This window comes from Sinohyriopsis cumingii, chromosome 18, assembly GCF_028554795.1.
Source record: "Sinohyriopsis cumingii isolate HCF-2022 chromosome 18, ASM2855479v2, whole genome shotgun sequence".
In the NCBI taxonomy this organism is placed as follows: domain Eukaryota; kingdom Metazoa; phylum Mollusca; class Bivalvia; order Unionida; family Unionidae; genus Sinohyriopsis; species Sinohyriopsis cumingii.
Genome location: NC_142978.1, coordinates 74,680,186 through 74,697,014, shown reverse-complemented (window position 1 = coordinate 74,697,014; position 16,829 = coordinate 74,680,186). Strand labels below are relative to the sequence as shown.

The 16,829-nt window shown below is 34.2% G+C and overlaps 1 protein-coding gene across 2 annotated transcripts in view; it reads right to left on the bottom strand.

The window, feature by feature from the left end:
• LOC149776992 (uncharacterized) overlaps positions 1-15,260 on the bottom strand; it is a 113,173-nt gene extending 97,913 nt beyond the window's left edge. The window contains exons 1-4 of one of the 2 annotated variants that reach the window (XM_089941745.1): positions 15,160-15,260; positions 8,676-9,079; positions 5,331-5,405; positions 3,656-3,813 (exon numbers count right to left, since the gene is read on the bottom strand). In XM_089941745.1, the coding sequence (XP_089797871.1) occupies positions 3,656-3,813; positions 5,331-5,405 (233 nt within the window). In that variant the 5' untranslated portion in view covers positions 8,676-9,079; positions 15,160-15,260. The remainder of the gene's footprint in view (positions 1-3,655; positions 3,814-5,330; positions 5,406-8,675; positions 9,080-15,159) is intronic. The other variant, XM_089941744.1, reaches the window with a different exon arrangement.
• Between the last annotated feature and the right edge of the window lie 1,569 nt (positions 15,261-16,829).

Sequence of the window (16,829 nt, the reverse complement as noted above, 5' to 3'; positions counted from 1 at the left end):
TTGAGTACATCAGCCAACTTGATTGACATGATGTTGATCCAGTGGTTTTATCTGAAAATCAGTGAAGTGTGAGTTTCAATAATCTGCTGTTAGATTATATACCTAGTTTTTCATAAGTAATTGTGCTTCAAGAAATAGTTTTGGCATTTTACAGTTTTGTTCATTGGGATTAAACATGCATGGATAAAAAGAGACATATTTTCACAAGGCTTTAAAATGTTTGACAACACTAAATGAGGAACCAATTTAAATAAGAATAAACTTTTTTTCCACATACCATTATCATTTATTTTTTATTTCACTTTCAGCAATAATAGTGTCTTAATTTTATTTTTGCTTTTTCGCGTTTCTATCATTTTTTATGTCACAAAAAAAGTGAGTGCAAATTACAGCTACCAGTGCTTAGATCCAGTATTGCCTTCACCAACTGATGTTAACAATACCTCTCTCTCTCATCTGGGGAATTCCCATCATTTTTCAAAACTGCCATTGTAAAGCCTCTGCTGAAGAAACCAACACTAGACCATAATGATTTAAAGAACTACCGCCCAGTTTCTAATCTCCCATTCATACAAAAAATCTTAGAAAAGGTTGTTCTATCCCAGCTTGTATCTCATCTGAATTCAAACAGTCTTTTTAGCAATGTACAATCTGCATATCGCCCTTGCCACAGTACTGAAACTACTCTTCTAAAAGTAGTTAATAACATACTCTCTGCTTTGGATAGTGGAAAGATTACAGTCCTCACCCTACTTGATTTGTCTGCAGCATTTGACACAACAGACCATGATATATTACTTCACCGTCTACAGCATGCATTTGGCATTCATGATACAGCCTTACAGTGGTTCAACTCCTACTTGGTCAACAGGACACAAATTGTGTCTGCAAATGGAATACACTCCAGCCCAGTTGATCTATGTTGTGGTGTTCCACAGGGGTCTGTCCCCTTACCTATTCTCTTCATTCTATACACTCAGCCGCTCTCAAGTGTCATAGATCATCATCCAGTGTCTCACCGATTGTACACTGATGACACCCAAATATACAAATCTAGCCACCCAACCGAAGTTGATGCAAACATCCAAGGTGTAGAGAGGTGCATTTCTGATGTGGAATCATGGATGACATGTAACAAGCTGCAGAGGAATGATGATAAAACTGAGGCCATTCTGATCACAACACAAACACTTTCTCATTCTCATCCTTTACCTCAAACAATAAATATCAGCAACACCAACATTAAATTCACATAATCAGTACAAAACCTAGGTGTTACTCTGGACAGTACTCTCACACTGCACCAACATGTCATGAACATATGCAAGGATGCATATCTTGAGCTCAATTCGCAAATATCTTTCAGTTGATGCCACTAAAACACTTGTGTGTCCATTAGTACTTTCAAGACTGGACTATTGTAACTCAATTCTGTCTGGTTCATCTCAATATCTACTCCAGAAACTTCAAAAAGTTAAAAACACAGCTGCTCAGATCATATTTAGAGTACCACGATCAGAGCACACCTCCCCGCTGCTCTGTATCCTACACTGGCTATCCAGAATCAAACAAAATTTGTTCTCTGTGCTACGTTTCACTGTCGGACTCTAGTCCAACATACCTATCCAACCTCACCCATGTGTACACACCAGCAAGATACTTACGCTCCTCTTCTGACAATCGTATACTCATTATTCCCACTATGAAAACAAAGTCATATGGACAGTGTTCTTTTGCATACCAGGGCCCAGCAACGTGGAATGAATTGCCCACTGAACTTAGACACAATGACCACATTCAAGAGGGCTCTCAAAACTCACTTATTTCGACTGCAAGAACAAACTTAAAGACCTAATAATGTTTCCTACCTTAAATATTCTCAGCATTTTTTGTGGTTTTTTTGTTGTATGTTTTCTAATTTCATGTTCATTTTTGTAATCATATCATTATATGTTTTTTAAGGTGTTGTCTAATGTTGTAAAGCGCTTAGAGCTTCTAAAGATTAGGCGCTATACAATGTCCTCATTATTATTATTATTTACCATAATTTATATTCTAATTATAACTATTATTTTTTTTGTAAACAACAGAAACCTTCTATAGGTTATTTACAGTGTATCTATCCCCACAGGGGTGTAAAATTGAGGGTAAAAAAAAATACATTGGTGTCAGAAATGGGGGTCAAATAAAAAATGTGGGGGCAAAAATGTACTGACAAATTTTCATCTGGCACACTTTTTCAGCTTGAAATAGGATATTGCAACTTGCACAACATACTCTATCTCAACATACAAATAAACCAACATGCACAATTAACAAACAAATGCATTGTCCATTCAAAGAATAATTTTATTAGTTCATTGTTCTTTTAAAGTCATACTTTTAACCGTCTCCTTATATTCTTTTTGAACCAATATTATAGACCAACACATTACATACAAGCCAATACAAAAAGCCTAATAAATCTTTTAACCAAATGGCAGTTAATTTACTGCCTGTCAAAAATATGTACCATCATCAGTTTCATTTAATTCGCCCTAGAACATTTATCCAAAAATCAAGGAGGTTAATGATTCATCTTCTTTCTAATAAGTTATACTTGAACTTTACGATTTTTCTTACATTGCAGCAAAGTTGTTGTTGTTGTTGTTGTTGTAGGGTTTAACGCCATTTCTCAGCACGCGATAGGCCATACATGGCGGCCAGTATTAATGGTGGAGGAAGAAACCGGAAAATCCCCAGAAAGAACCACCAACCCTCGAGAAGCTACTGGCAAGCTTTCTCACATATCCACATTGGCCGAATCCGAGACTCGAACCCATGCAGACAGAGGTGAGATGACAGTGATCCGTAACGGAGAGCGCTTTAGACCACTCGGCCACTTGGGGCCCCTGCAGCAAAGTTAAAAACCAACAAAATCTGCAATGACCCCTCGACTTTGTAATCCAAATAACGCATTTGTCTTGGCAAGTTTACTGATTTCTTTGTTGTAAAAGTATGTCTTGGGTTATAATGTGTTCTCCAGATATCTTGTGGCTAACAAGGGCAGATTTTTAAAAATTCTTAAACCCTGCCACGAAAGGATTATTCACTTTTGCAGTCTTCACAATCACGCGACCAGAATTCACACCAGAAATCCTAATGAATGTGCTGTATTCCAGTCAAGGGAATTATTTTCTCCATTTTTCATTTAAGTTAGATCCACAGTTAACCTTTTGTGTTCTGCTTCTTTCACTTTCTTTGCTAATAATTCTTAGTGCACGTTTTAATCTGGAGATCACTTTCTAGTGCAACAAGCACTGAGGTTAAACATCTCGATGACATCTTGCTGAGCTCAATGGAAATCGCGCAAGAGCTCACGAGATTAGGGAAAGCTACTACGTCATAACATTTCCTATGCTAGTCTGGTTCCTTATTTTGTATGTTCCCAGCGTCGCACTCTGCTATGTGAATAGAGGAGCGCAAAACAGGGTGCAAACAAAGCAGGGAACAAGTCAATACCTATGCTTGAAGTATACACGATGGATATTAAATAAATCCTGATTAGATTATGCAAATTCTTGCATCAAAAAAAAGCATGGCAACAAAATGTGTGCAGCAATTTTCTTCAGCGTGCGTCCCTGACACTGCTGTTAATCTCTTTAGTGCTTCTTACTTAATAGATTTTCTCCTAGGTGTCTTCCATGCAGCTGGAGTGTGAAGATTACTGTAACAAGCTTTTTTAATCTGTCTATTAAGAGAGAGCTGCTTGACGTCCTGCAGTGGAACTCTGTGGGGGGTGAAACAAATGGGGCTGTCTTCTGCCAGCAGCCTCTGAAAGAACATAAATACACATCTACACTAATCACAAAATTTTCCTCCATGAAATGAACATAAGCACACATTAATAGCAGGTACACAATCTTTGAAAAGTTAAACATAATATTCAGGATATTTTAAAGATTTCTACAACTTTCAAAAGGTATCTTGTTTTATGGAAATTGATTTATTTCCCAAAATTTCAGTTTGTTTATTGACTGACATTTTTAAATAAAGTAAGTTTAAGATTTTCTCTCCAATACTAGTGTGTAAAGGCAGCAGCTATTTCCAAAAGAATGTACAATAAGGTGAAAGTACTGCAGCAACTTTGTCCTTTTAGAAGAAGTTTTTAAGAAATATTTACAGCACATATTGTCAGGTTTGCAAAACTTACATCATAATGATATAGTCTTTCCCCAGTATTTTAAGCCAGACATGTCCTTTTCACAATGATGTGAGGAATCTGTACAGATGAACTTTGTGTTTTAGATTTCAAAGCCTATTGCATGTGAAACAATCAAGACTAAACAAGACTTTAAAAAACTGGTGATGTGTGGTGATTTTTATGTGTAAATACATAAAGTCTGTTTGATTTCCTATTGACAACTGTTCAAATCTGCATTCATAATATTATAGCTTAAAAATTGTGTCTTTAGATCAGGTCATTGTCTCCATAAAGCCCACAATGTACCACACCCTTTTTTCTTCCAGCCATGCCCACCTACATTTGTTTCTGAAACCTTTTTCTAAATATGGTGTCACTTCCACTGATAAAAACTATATGGCTACCAACCAGAAGTTGTAGAATTATTTAAAATTTTAGAACATTAACAACAACAGCAAAATGTATTGGTACTGTGTGCATTTTAAATACAATTATGCAAAGAGCAACCACTATTCATTACTGTGCTTGATGGCTACTGAAAAAATGTATTGGCAAAGCTGCCTATTTTCCCGTGTAGATTAGGAAGCACAGTATTGTGTTGTCTCAACCTGAATTAATGTAACTGTTGCAAAATGGTTAAAATGACTTGAAATAATCCACAGAAATAATATAAATTTTTATTAAAATATTGCAATATATTCTTCTTGGACAAAAATTAACTGATCTGGTGTACAACTGGAGATCTTGGCATGTATAAGCCACTCATCCCACTTATTAGCAGGGGTTATGCTGCCAGGCAAAGTGTGCGAAAAAGTCTTCGAAAATAATTTTAACTTTTAATCTCTATAAGAAAAGGTAATTACTTTGCCCTTTGAATTTTTAAATATTTCCTAAGTGTCAGTAGATTACAGCTTTTCAGATGCTGTTTCAAGTAAGCTGAATCGTTACAGTGTTGTAGCCCCAGGCAAAATGTATTGCAAATTTTCTATAATACTGACCCTTACTTCTGATCAAAAATGAATCAAGGAAGTAAATACATCTCAGTGAAAAACACGAACTAAAACCTTAACTAACTACTGATGGTTTTGGAAAAGTCATTGCTATGTCTCAAGAATTATCTAATAAAACTTATGAAATAAACATGAACCATCTCCAGTTCCAGGCTTGGTGTTGCAACATTTTCTTTGTCCTGAAGCAGCAGTTCTATGTCCATGGTTTTCATCTGAAATACAAACAAATAAATAAATACAAAATCAACAAGAGCTACAGGGATTTTCTTTGACCTACTGGAAGACTCCTTGAATCTAATGATATCCATGTTCATGACATGGTACAGGAGAAAACATTATGTACACTACAGATAAGAATGTTCGTAAGATAAAAAATGTAAACTAGAAGCATAATGTTTATAATTCAACAGTGCCTTTTCTTTTCCACATGATTTAATTTTCTAATGATTTCTGAACTGATCAATGCATATTGCTACCAACAGTGTTGAAACATGGTGTGCTCATACACTCTGGGAAAGGTAGTATGTACTGTTGGCTACATGGGCATAATAATATAAAGAGGCATAATAGGGAAGGTTGTTGTTGTTGTAGGGTTTAATGCCATTTTTCAGCACACAATAGGCTATACAGTACATGGCGGCCAGTATTAATGGTGGAGGAAGAACCCTGGAAATCCCCGGGAAGAACCACCGACACTCGAGAAGCTACTGGCAAACTTTTGCACATACCCAACTGGCCAAATAAAAGACTCGAACCCACGCAGACTGAGGTGAGATGGCAGTGATCCATAATGGAGAGCGCTTTAGACCACTCGGCCCCCTTAATATATAGGGAAGGTAAATGAGTCAAAGATAACCTGCAGTCACCCATATCTGGATAAATGATTATAACAATGATTTCAAATATTGTATAAATCAGCATGCGCACAATATTGGTTGGCCTGGTGTCAGGATGTGAATGTGTGTAACATCATGTTACATGTCTGTTGCATGATGCCCCAATCCTAGACATCACTATAAACTGCCAGACATTGTAGCGATATGACTGAATTTTTTTAAAAGTTGCATTAAAAATCCAAATCACACATTATTACTGAATCTGTTTCCTTCTTACATAAAGTCTATTGGTAATTAAGCTTTTTGCTCAGCAAAATTCTTGCTTATTTGGTCCATTTCTATAAAGCATGTATCAATCATGTAGTGTGCAACCTATCAAACTTCAAGCAACTGTGATGGAATTAGGTATAGCTGCAGCATAGACTAGACTTTAGCAGATTTAGAACTTCAAGCAACTGTGATGGAATTATGTATAGCTGCAGCATAGACTAGACTTTAGCAGATTTAGAACATTAAGATGCATGCTAATTGATTGTTGATCAGTTTGATCATCATAATAGTTACATACATATGTGATTTGATACTTCTCTGGAACACATGCATTTTATCATTTTTAAAAAGATTTTGCCAAGATTCTGGGACTTCATTTGATTGTCATAGGAATATTAATGTCAAAAATTGCCTGATTTTCAGCTTCGTATTTATACTTTATCAATGGCAACTTTGTAATTTCTTTGGTTATGACCTGACATCATGTAATACTTTATCATATATGTACTTTATCAATGGCAACTTTATAATTTCTTTGGTTATGACCTGACATCATGTAATACTTTATCATATATGTACTTTATCAATGGCAACTTTGTAATTTCTTTGGTTATGACCTGACATCATGTAATACTTTATCATATATGTACTTTATCAATGGCAACTTTGTAATTTCTTTGGTGCCAAACGCAAGGCTACTGATCACCATGATTCTAGTGAGATTGGCTGACAGAAATTAGTAGATGCAACTTGTTTGATAAATAAAACAGAATAAAGAGATATTTCCATGGACAAAAAAACAACAAAAAATGAACTGAGCAATATTAGCATTCCCACAGTGTTGTGATTGTGGATGGAAAAAGACAATGGCATCCCAACATACAACAAGTTTAGATTTGTATCCTAAACCTGCTGTGGAGAAATTTATGTCTGTTTATTATCAAAATGGTGAATATAGTATGTTGTCTTGCTTAGAGCTATAATGAAAAAAGTGAATGGAATATGGTCATATGTTTCTTCTAGTGTCTTGGAAAATGTATTCATGTAAAATGGAAAAAAGCTAATTATTCTATTCCTTGATTACTTGTAAGCTGCTCACAAAATTAACAAAAATGACATTGTACTGTATAATACGATATTTCATAATGAATGAGCATTAGCAATCAAATTACATATATTGGTGACACCACAATATACACAATGTCCTGAAGTACTCAATGGAGCAAAAACGTATTTTTATTCGGATGTCTGTTTGGAGGGGCTGTACCTGCAACTTTTCCAAAGGAGTCATGGACTGCAACTTTCAATATCCTATGGAAAAACCTGCTGGCTACTGATATTTCCAACATTAATCTTGCGTCAATGGAACATCTACATTTATTACTTGGATTTGATAAATAAATTAGCTTTCACCTTGTTTGAGTTAGTACTTTTTAAGAATTACCATTAAGTAAAGCTGTGAACAGGTATCCTGGAACTCAGGTACCAGCCAGTGATAATATCCTTGGTAATAAAATGGGCAACTGGGTACCCATGACAAAAAAAACCTGTTTCCAAGCTCAGATCAAAGGCATCAGGAGTGAGCAAGAAACAAAATAATGATTACAGTTCGATGCTCATGTTGTGTGACTATTGGCTGCTGCACATTTATCCATTGTTAGACCTCCTTGTTTTCTATGTATAGTACCATATTTGCCGGCCTATAAGTTGATGCGGAGTATAAGGCGAATCAGCAAATTTGGCAAGCTTGCCATCCTTTATCCTTATGTAAGTCGATGCTGAGTATAAGACGAGGCCAGATCAACACTTCGGATTGTTTTTCACTTCGTTCCACACAGCATCACGAATTTTATCCTACCTGTAACTCAGTAATCTTTCCAGTCAGGATCATTAAATGTAACTAATAATATCTAATTTGTTTCACAAGAAGTACTTAAATGTATTATGTACTTTTAGCGACATATAATGACGCTGACACAAAAACTGAGTTACAGAGGATAAAACTCGTGATGCTGTGTGGAATTAAATTATAATAACTTCTGGTTTCATAAATGTTAAAAGTATCACTGTATACTATTTCAGATTACCAGCAATAGGGAAATTGCATCATTAATACTAAAATGCATTTTCCAGGGGATGGAGGGGAACAGAGATACAGAGAGAAGGATGCATGTGTTCCATCACATTTTTCTTTTTTCACCTTGTGATCACTATAAGATATGGTCCAATATATGAGAGAGAGAGAGAGAGAGTTCAGATCTTCCTGGGTTTTTTGGTTCTTTTTTTAAACTTACTGCCACATGTTGCTGAAGCTTTTGTCAAAGAGAGAAAATATTAATAAATGAAACAGTAAATGTATACTATGAAAATACATACCACACTCCTTCAGGGTCTAAATATTCACAATAGTTATATCCATATCGTCTCCATTAGGTTAAATCCCAAGAATGATCATTTTGCATGCTGATTTTCTTTGCAAGTATAACAACATCTCCATTCCCAACAATTAAGATTTTGTATAAAGTGCATGTACTCTTTCTGTACTTAGGCGGCAATCGTTTTTGATCATTGCTCATGCTGAATGTACTTTAAATTGGTGTCGGTTCTGTCAGCAAGTTCAAAAATGTCACTGGCTGAGAAATTTACAATAGTAACCACCTGGCATTTCCTTCAACTATATGGTACGATTTTCATAACACACATGGGTAGCCTCATTTCCCTATTGGTAGCCTCGCTAATCTGATCTGGTCTGCAGAATCCTGACCTCAAACAGGTGTTATCTGAATACAGCCATAGCATATTTAATTAGCATGTAATTACCACTACAAAGCCATGTGATTCTTTTAATAATGAAAGTGGAAACAAACATTAGAAGGAATTGCTTAACTAGTGGTATTAATTGATAATGGAATATGGTACTGCACTTGGACACAAGTAAAATCAGTCATCAGATAAGTGAACAACAGATTTACAATCGTGAAGACATCTCTGTCTATCTCTCAATGGGGCATATGGATTATTTGATGATTACATGGAAGAATAAAACTGTGATGGAATATGTCTTTGTCATGGTTATTCATCTTGTAACTTGTAAATTGTCATGGTTATTCATCTTGTAACTTGTAAATTGTCATGGTTATTCATCTTGTAACTTGTAAATTCTAATGCACATATACGTAATTAAATTTAATTAACACATATTACAAATGACATACATTACTGGTACATGCTGCTTTAACGCAATTACATCTGATCAATTTATTCTTAATACTGACGATCATGTAATAGTTTAAAATACTAAATGTGGGATCATATATTTGTTCATACACGATCTCTTCCCCAAAATGAAATAGTTTTTACACATTATTTTTTGTACTCTTGAAGAATTATTTTCCATACAAAAAAATTGATAAAGTGATTTGGATGACATAATCCATATACAAGTTGTGTCGGAGTATAAGACGAAGCTAAGATTTTCTGGTCAAAAAGTATCATCTTATAGGCTGGCAAATATAGTAACTGTACATGAAATAGTTCCAAGAAAACAGGTTTCTTGAATGTGAAACCACATGTCTCAGATTCATTACATTTTGATACACACATACGTAGCGAACCAGTCTAAATTGTAAAAAAAACAACAACAAAAAATGGTGCCAGATATTAAGAGAAACAGGTTTTATTGATGTGACTCATGAATGTCATATGACAGAAAAATGTTAGGAGAGGGATTTTCTTCAATTGACAGTGATGTAATACAGCATTCACCATTTGTGGACTTCACAAACATTCAGCAAAAGTCAGACAGGTAGACTAGTTAAAGTGAGTGTTATGCATAAATAATTTATCAGTTTATTTTGTCTATACTCTCACACTAACTACTAATCCACATGGATTTAACAGATTTGTGACAAGAATTTTAACTGCAGATCCAGGTAATTAGCAAAAATAAAGGTAGGTTTTTCATAGTTTTCTGTAATTATGGCATGTAATATATAGATTGCGCTTTTTATGCTCAGATTATGCTTTATTTGCCACTTATAATAGTAATAATTATGCTTATAACTCTCTTGAGGATATATATGAACCTACAACAAAGCAGTTGAGGCTCATATTTAAAAGTATTTCTCTTTGACTGGATACCCAAGTAACCACTCATTAGGATGGGGTACCCGGTAGAAGTTTCCTAAAATTATGACACCCTTTACCATTAAGATGGAATGTTGTAATTTAGAAATATGACTTAAGAGCTGTTTATAACTACTACAGTATTAATACCAATTCTAACAAATCAAGACATAAATAGTTAACACACCTGAATATTAAGAACAGTTCAAACTTAATCTGGACCAACTTTCACAAAGTTCTCTTCCATGAGTACATACTTGACTCATATTTTTTCATTTTAAAATTCCCCATCACCACCAGATGAACCTAGTTTTGAAAACAACTGCCAATGCAAGTCATAACATGGTATGGAAAATATATAAATTTTATTGGTGTAGGCAAGTATGTACTCAAATTGAGATGTTTGATGAAAGTGGGACCATGATTGAAGCCTTAGACAGGCTATATATATATTTTCACCAAAGCAGGAAACTAATTTTGGGAATACCAATCAAATACTTCTCCAATGCATAATCTGTTTTGATTGGCAGTCACTAATTATGCAGCTACAACAGTGGTGACTTCCATATTTAACAAAAATAAAATAAAAATGTCATCTGTTCTGTATCTATTGCAGCTTAACAATTCAGGAACCTAGATGACAAGAAAAGTCTACATACAGGTCAAATCAGTCACAAAATTTGTTCAAAATTCTGGCGTGTGGCCTCTGAATCAACACAAGTCAGTGTTAACAATAGTATATATTGCATAATGACAAAACAATGAATAATCAGATATGAATACAGGCTATTATTATTTTAACAGTAAAATCCAGCATTATTTTCATCACTAATATGACTGTCTGCTATTATTAAACCCTCCATTCAACAGGTTAAGGAGTTCTTTCATAATACCGAATATTACTTTAAGAAAATAAAAATATTTCCACAACCAGTAGAGTTTAAGTACAGATATGAAAGAACTGAATATGAATGTGAGTTGTGACAACGCAGCATACCAATATATCATTACATCACTAGTAGTACTAAACATGAACCCAATATAAACAAACTGACCATGTAAAGTTACTGAATATGAATGCGAGTTGTGACAACGCAGCATACCAATATATCATTACATCACTAGTAGTACTAAACATGAATCCAATATAAACAAACTGACCATGTAAAGTTACTGAATATGAGTGTGAGTTGTGACAATGCAGCATACCAATATATCATTACATCACTAGTAGTACTAAACATGAACCCAATATAAATAAACTGACCATGTAAAGTTACTGAATATGAATGTGAGTTGTGACAACGCAGCATACCAACATATCATTACATCACTAGTAGTAATGAACATGAATCCAATATAAATAAACTGACCATGTAAAGTTACTGGCAGTGATAACTTGGTACTTTCAAGTGAATTGTTTCACAGAAATACAAAATATTTTTAGTTCTGGTATGGAGATCACATAATTGCCTACATACTGTTTTAATAAATAAACCATGGGCTTTCCCTTTAAGGCTGTTCTGTTCAATACCGCACATTCTTTGTCTTAGTTTCAACTAATAAAGCAACTGCACACACTCAAAAGAGGGTTTTGCAGTAGTTACAGATAGCAGAGATCAAAATATTTTCAGGTGACTACTTAACTTGCAAGATGGGTGACTTGAACTTTTACATCGATTTCACTCATCCTAAAAAACTGACATGCCCTTTAATAACCACTGCTATAGTAAATGTCATACATGTAATGTTGGTGTTCAAAATTATTTCAGTAATGGGTGACATTTGTTAATATTTGATCACACATACCTTTAAATGGGAATCATTCATATTATTTTAATACTCATAAATCCATCTTCCTTTAGTAGGTCATTATTTACACACTCCTGAGAAATTCTTATGGCAAATCGATGCTAAATGATGTAGAGATTTTTTTGACAAGTCAGCATAAAGGTAAGTTCTACAATGTAAGACATATCATGTTATTTATGTTTTGGTGCTATGTATTACTGACCATCAGAACAAGGGTTCAAATTTTCAAGAATATCTCACACACATACAGTATTAAAGTTTATTCACAAATTAAAGTAATGTTGATTTAGGCAGACTTCACTTACCCTGATGTCTCTTTTTTTAATCAATTCAAATTGTCACACAAGCAAATGGACATGTTTTTCAATTTCCAATGACCTACATTTCAGCTGGTTGGAATGCGATGGAAGCTGGGAATGCCAAAATTGGTTACATGGATTATAAATATCTCAAATGAAAAGAAGCTATTTAAACACTTTTTTCAATATTAATACGTGTATATTTTATTTGTTTCATTAAAGAAATCCTCTTCAACCTAATCTGATTTCAGGATTCCTGGCTTCCACTGCATTCCAACCAGCTGTCGGAGCATGAAAATGTGCCCATTTGATACCGTCAGATTTTGATTTCATCATGACAAAGACAGTAAAGTATAATCAATTAGATTTAAATTGGCGAAAGAGTGTCGATATGGGCTACAAAGTATGTGAAATATTCCTAAAAATGTTACCTCTCATTTTCCCGCCAGTCGACTTGGGAGCACAGTATGCAAGGCCATTATAAAGTTATTAAGACGAAGCACAAAAACAAAAATATCATGTGATACATCTTACGTTATAGGACTACCTCAAGGTGTGATCCAGTATAAACCAGAGTGAATGTCAAACAATGTAATGTCCCAATGAAAGCAGCATGACTTGAAAATAAATGTACTTATATGTGTTATGATAGACCTGATGTCCTCTTTTGTTGTTCTGATTTATTTACCTGGCTACCGCTGTAAAAGTCCATAGTGATTAATAATTTTCATCAAGAGTTTTTTTTAAAAATATTTATGGTGCAGAGCATTCAACATTGAATATGCTTTGGTTAGACTATTTTAGTATTAGATTTCAGAACAATTAAAACTGAGTTTGAGTAAATGTGCCTACATGACCTGTATGACTTTTACTTCTGTATAGTGCAAGTCACATGGGTTATGCATGCATTTACTCATTTTAAATTAAATTTAAATTCTTCTTTTAAAATTCAACACTAATTTTCTTTAACCAAAGCCTATTCAGTCCTGATTATTTAATGCTCTGGATTTTAACTGTCACCAAGAAACTTACAGACAAAAATTATCTATTGCTATGGACTTTTACAATGGTGGTCCTGTACTAAACTTCGGTCAAAATAAGAATTTGTTTATCAATATGCATAGCTTTCATTGTGACATCATAGCGCACAACATTCAATCTGGATTGTACTGGATAACACCTTTAGGTTCATTTCGTCCAAAAATGTCTACATACTTTAAAATTGATATTGCCGTATGCACCTCTCAGGGTAGTCCTACAACATAAAACACACCCATATTTTTGTTCTGTGGGGTGATGGGTCTTACTGCCTAAGTAACGGCACTGTGTAGCGTGTTTTGATGTCATCTAACATCGTTATGAAAGTCAAATTTTCAGGAAAATTACACAACTGGCAACCAATAAAGACGCTTTTCTACAAAGTAAAGGTATAATGTTAGGTCAGACTTTACTTACCATGTCTTTTCTCTAATAAATTCAAACTTTCACAAAAGAAATGGACCTGTTTTCAAGTTTTGTTGGCCTACATTTCATTTAGCTGGACAGCAATGAAATCCAGGAATGCCGAAATTGGGTTAAGTTGAAATATTATTCTTTAATGAAAGAAATAAAAATATATTATGCCTATTGAAACTGTAAGCAATGTTTCGTTTCATTCAAGAAACACATACCCCTCATGAACCAACTTAAACATATTTCTGCAAATCTCGACTACCATCACATTGCAACAAATTCAAATGTATGTCAACGGAACATGAAAATGCATCATATTTTCATTCTGCCAGGATAAAGACAGAACAGTAAGTATATTAATTACACATAAATTAGTGGAAGAGTGTCGATATAGGCTGCCAAGTGTGTGAGATATTCCTGAAACTTTGACTACTCATTCCAATGTCAACCAACATCAGAACATGTTATACAAGGCCGTCATTTGGATAGTAAGACACAGCATTAAAACAAAAACATGTGCTATGTCTTACATTGTAGGACTACTCAGGGCATCTAAATAACGACCTTTTAATGGAATATGTATATAATCGAATCCAAATGAAGTGAATACTTGCCACTTAAAGGTATGTAGAATCTAATTCTAAACAAATTACACCCATTACTGAAATAGTTGGTGTTTAATTCCAACAAAACCTGTGTGACTTGTACCATAAACACAAGCGGACGAATGGACTTTTCAAGCCTCTGCTCGATTGTTCTGATATTGTCAGCCACACTGTCTTCGGTATATTCGGTATTTCTTCCACCTTTTGAATAACATTTTGAATGCAATACAAAGATTATATTGCCTATTTCTATTCGTCAATTTTTACTTCTTATTGAAAGCAAGACCGTTATATTGTCTTACACTTCTGCTATTTACTAATAAGGTAACTGTCTAGGGTTTTACAGTAGATACAGATAGTGAAAACTACATTTATTGTTAGGTGACTTATCTTTGGCGTATTTCTTTCATCTGTACAGTGCTTTTTATTTTTTAAGTTACTACCCACCCACCCACAACACTGCCATATGAACAAAACGGTGCAAAAGATGGTCTATATGAAACTAATTAAAGCTTTTATGGAGAGGGTTGCATGCATCACAGATTCACATAGAATTTATCTACTTACTCAAACACACCATGCGTAAAGCCACTAAATATTACAGCAACCTAAAACTAATCTGTAAAATATACGGTTCGAACTTCGAGCGCAGAGCTGATTGGTGTTTGAATTAATCGGAATGATTTGGATTCCTTCCCAAATTTCACGAGTTCTGTTCATTCGGAACCATATCGGCTATTTTTGTGAGACCAAAAATCAGCGCAGTAATATACGGGGGGAAAAGATCATACACTTTGTTCGCGAGAAATTTCTTCGCCAAAGAAACACAAACTTTGTGGACTACTTTGGATATCTCTAGAACTGGACTAACAGTATGTTTCAAAGAGAAATACAAATTTAAAAAGAGAAAGAAAAAAACAACAACATTTAAATGGTTTTAATCATTCGTAACTTCTCAGTTGATTATTATTCAGGAATTACCCGAAGTAGTCCGAATGGTAGCGCTAGATACAAACTTCACAAATTCCGATGCTTTCAAAACCGGTACGAGATTTTCTTTCCTCGTAATGTTCCATATATTTTCGAACAGTTCTGGAAATTTAGAATCTGTTCAGTCGACTACTGATTTGAGTTCGTGGTTCTTTTGATTCATTATTGATGTTTGTACAAAGTTATTTTCTGTAAAATCCCTTTATTGAACATCAACTTAATTTTTATTTTTAATTTTCCGACAAACATCTTTTCCAATAAGTTTTTAAATAATTGTTATTAGTGGATAATTATTTTTTTCTGGAAAGAGTATCTCGAATTGTCTTTGTCTTACAATAAAACACATTCAGCCAAACACAGTATACATAATGTACAGGTTTATACTCTCCTTTGTTAAGAGTATTGATAACCAATGACATTTTTCACTCTTTTTTTTTTTTAAACTGTAATTTTTTTGTGCTGTCACGCAGGTAAACAAAAGAATATGTGAAAATACTAAATTTTCCGTGATCTGAACCTCCGTATTTAAGTTTGTCGCGATCATTCATATAAAACGGTTAAAGTGTCAGTGCGCTGGATTTATTTTATTTGCCTGGAATCTATACGACTCTTATTATCATATACAACATGGTGATCGTGTTACCTGGAACCCTTATGCACAATATTCTGGTTTTGTAAAGAAGAAATAAAGTTCAACTCATATTCTATTGTGTGTTTGCGAACCGAATATATGCAACTTTTTATGAATTAATCTGTCGCATTTGTTCATTCAATATTAGTTCGAGACGAGCTTCCGTTTTTCTTAAGAAGCCGTCAATAAAACAATGGAGAAGAAAACATCAAATAAGTATTCAGAAGTACATATTTTTATGCCATTATAAAAGATATCCAAAAATAAAGAACTTTAGCAAGATTTGATATGTATCAGTGAGATGAGCGTGTAAAAATCGCACACTGAACTATATGTTATGCTATGAAAAGAAAATTTATTTAACCAGCTACTTCAATTTATCTTCTTTTCCTTGTGTAGCATCATAAATAAAGAACATATGATTTGTGTTTCACGAATATCAAAGATATATTTGTGCATATTTTGGGGTGTAATTTGGTGGATTTTAGTGTTTTGTGTAATCCGCACAGACCATCTTCGAATCTCGAAGTTTGTGTAGTAAGAGATGCACATTGATCACGTTTCCATGTGGACATACTATTATTTCAGACAAATTTATTAGGTTTTGATCACCGCA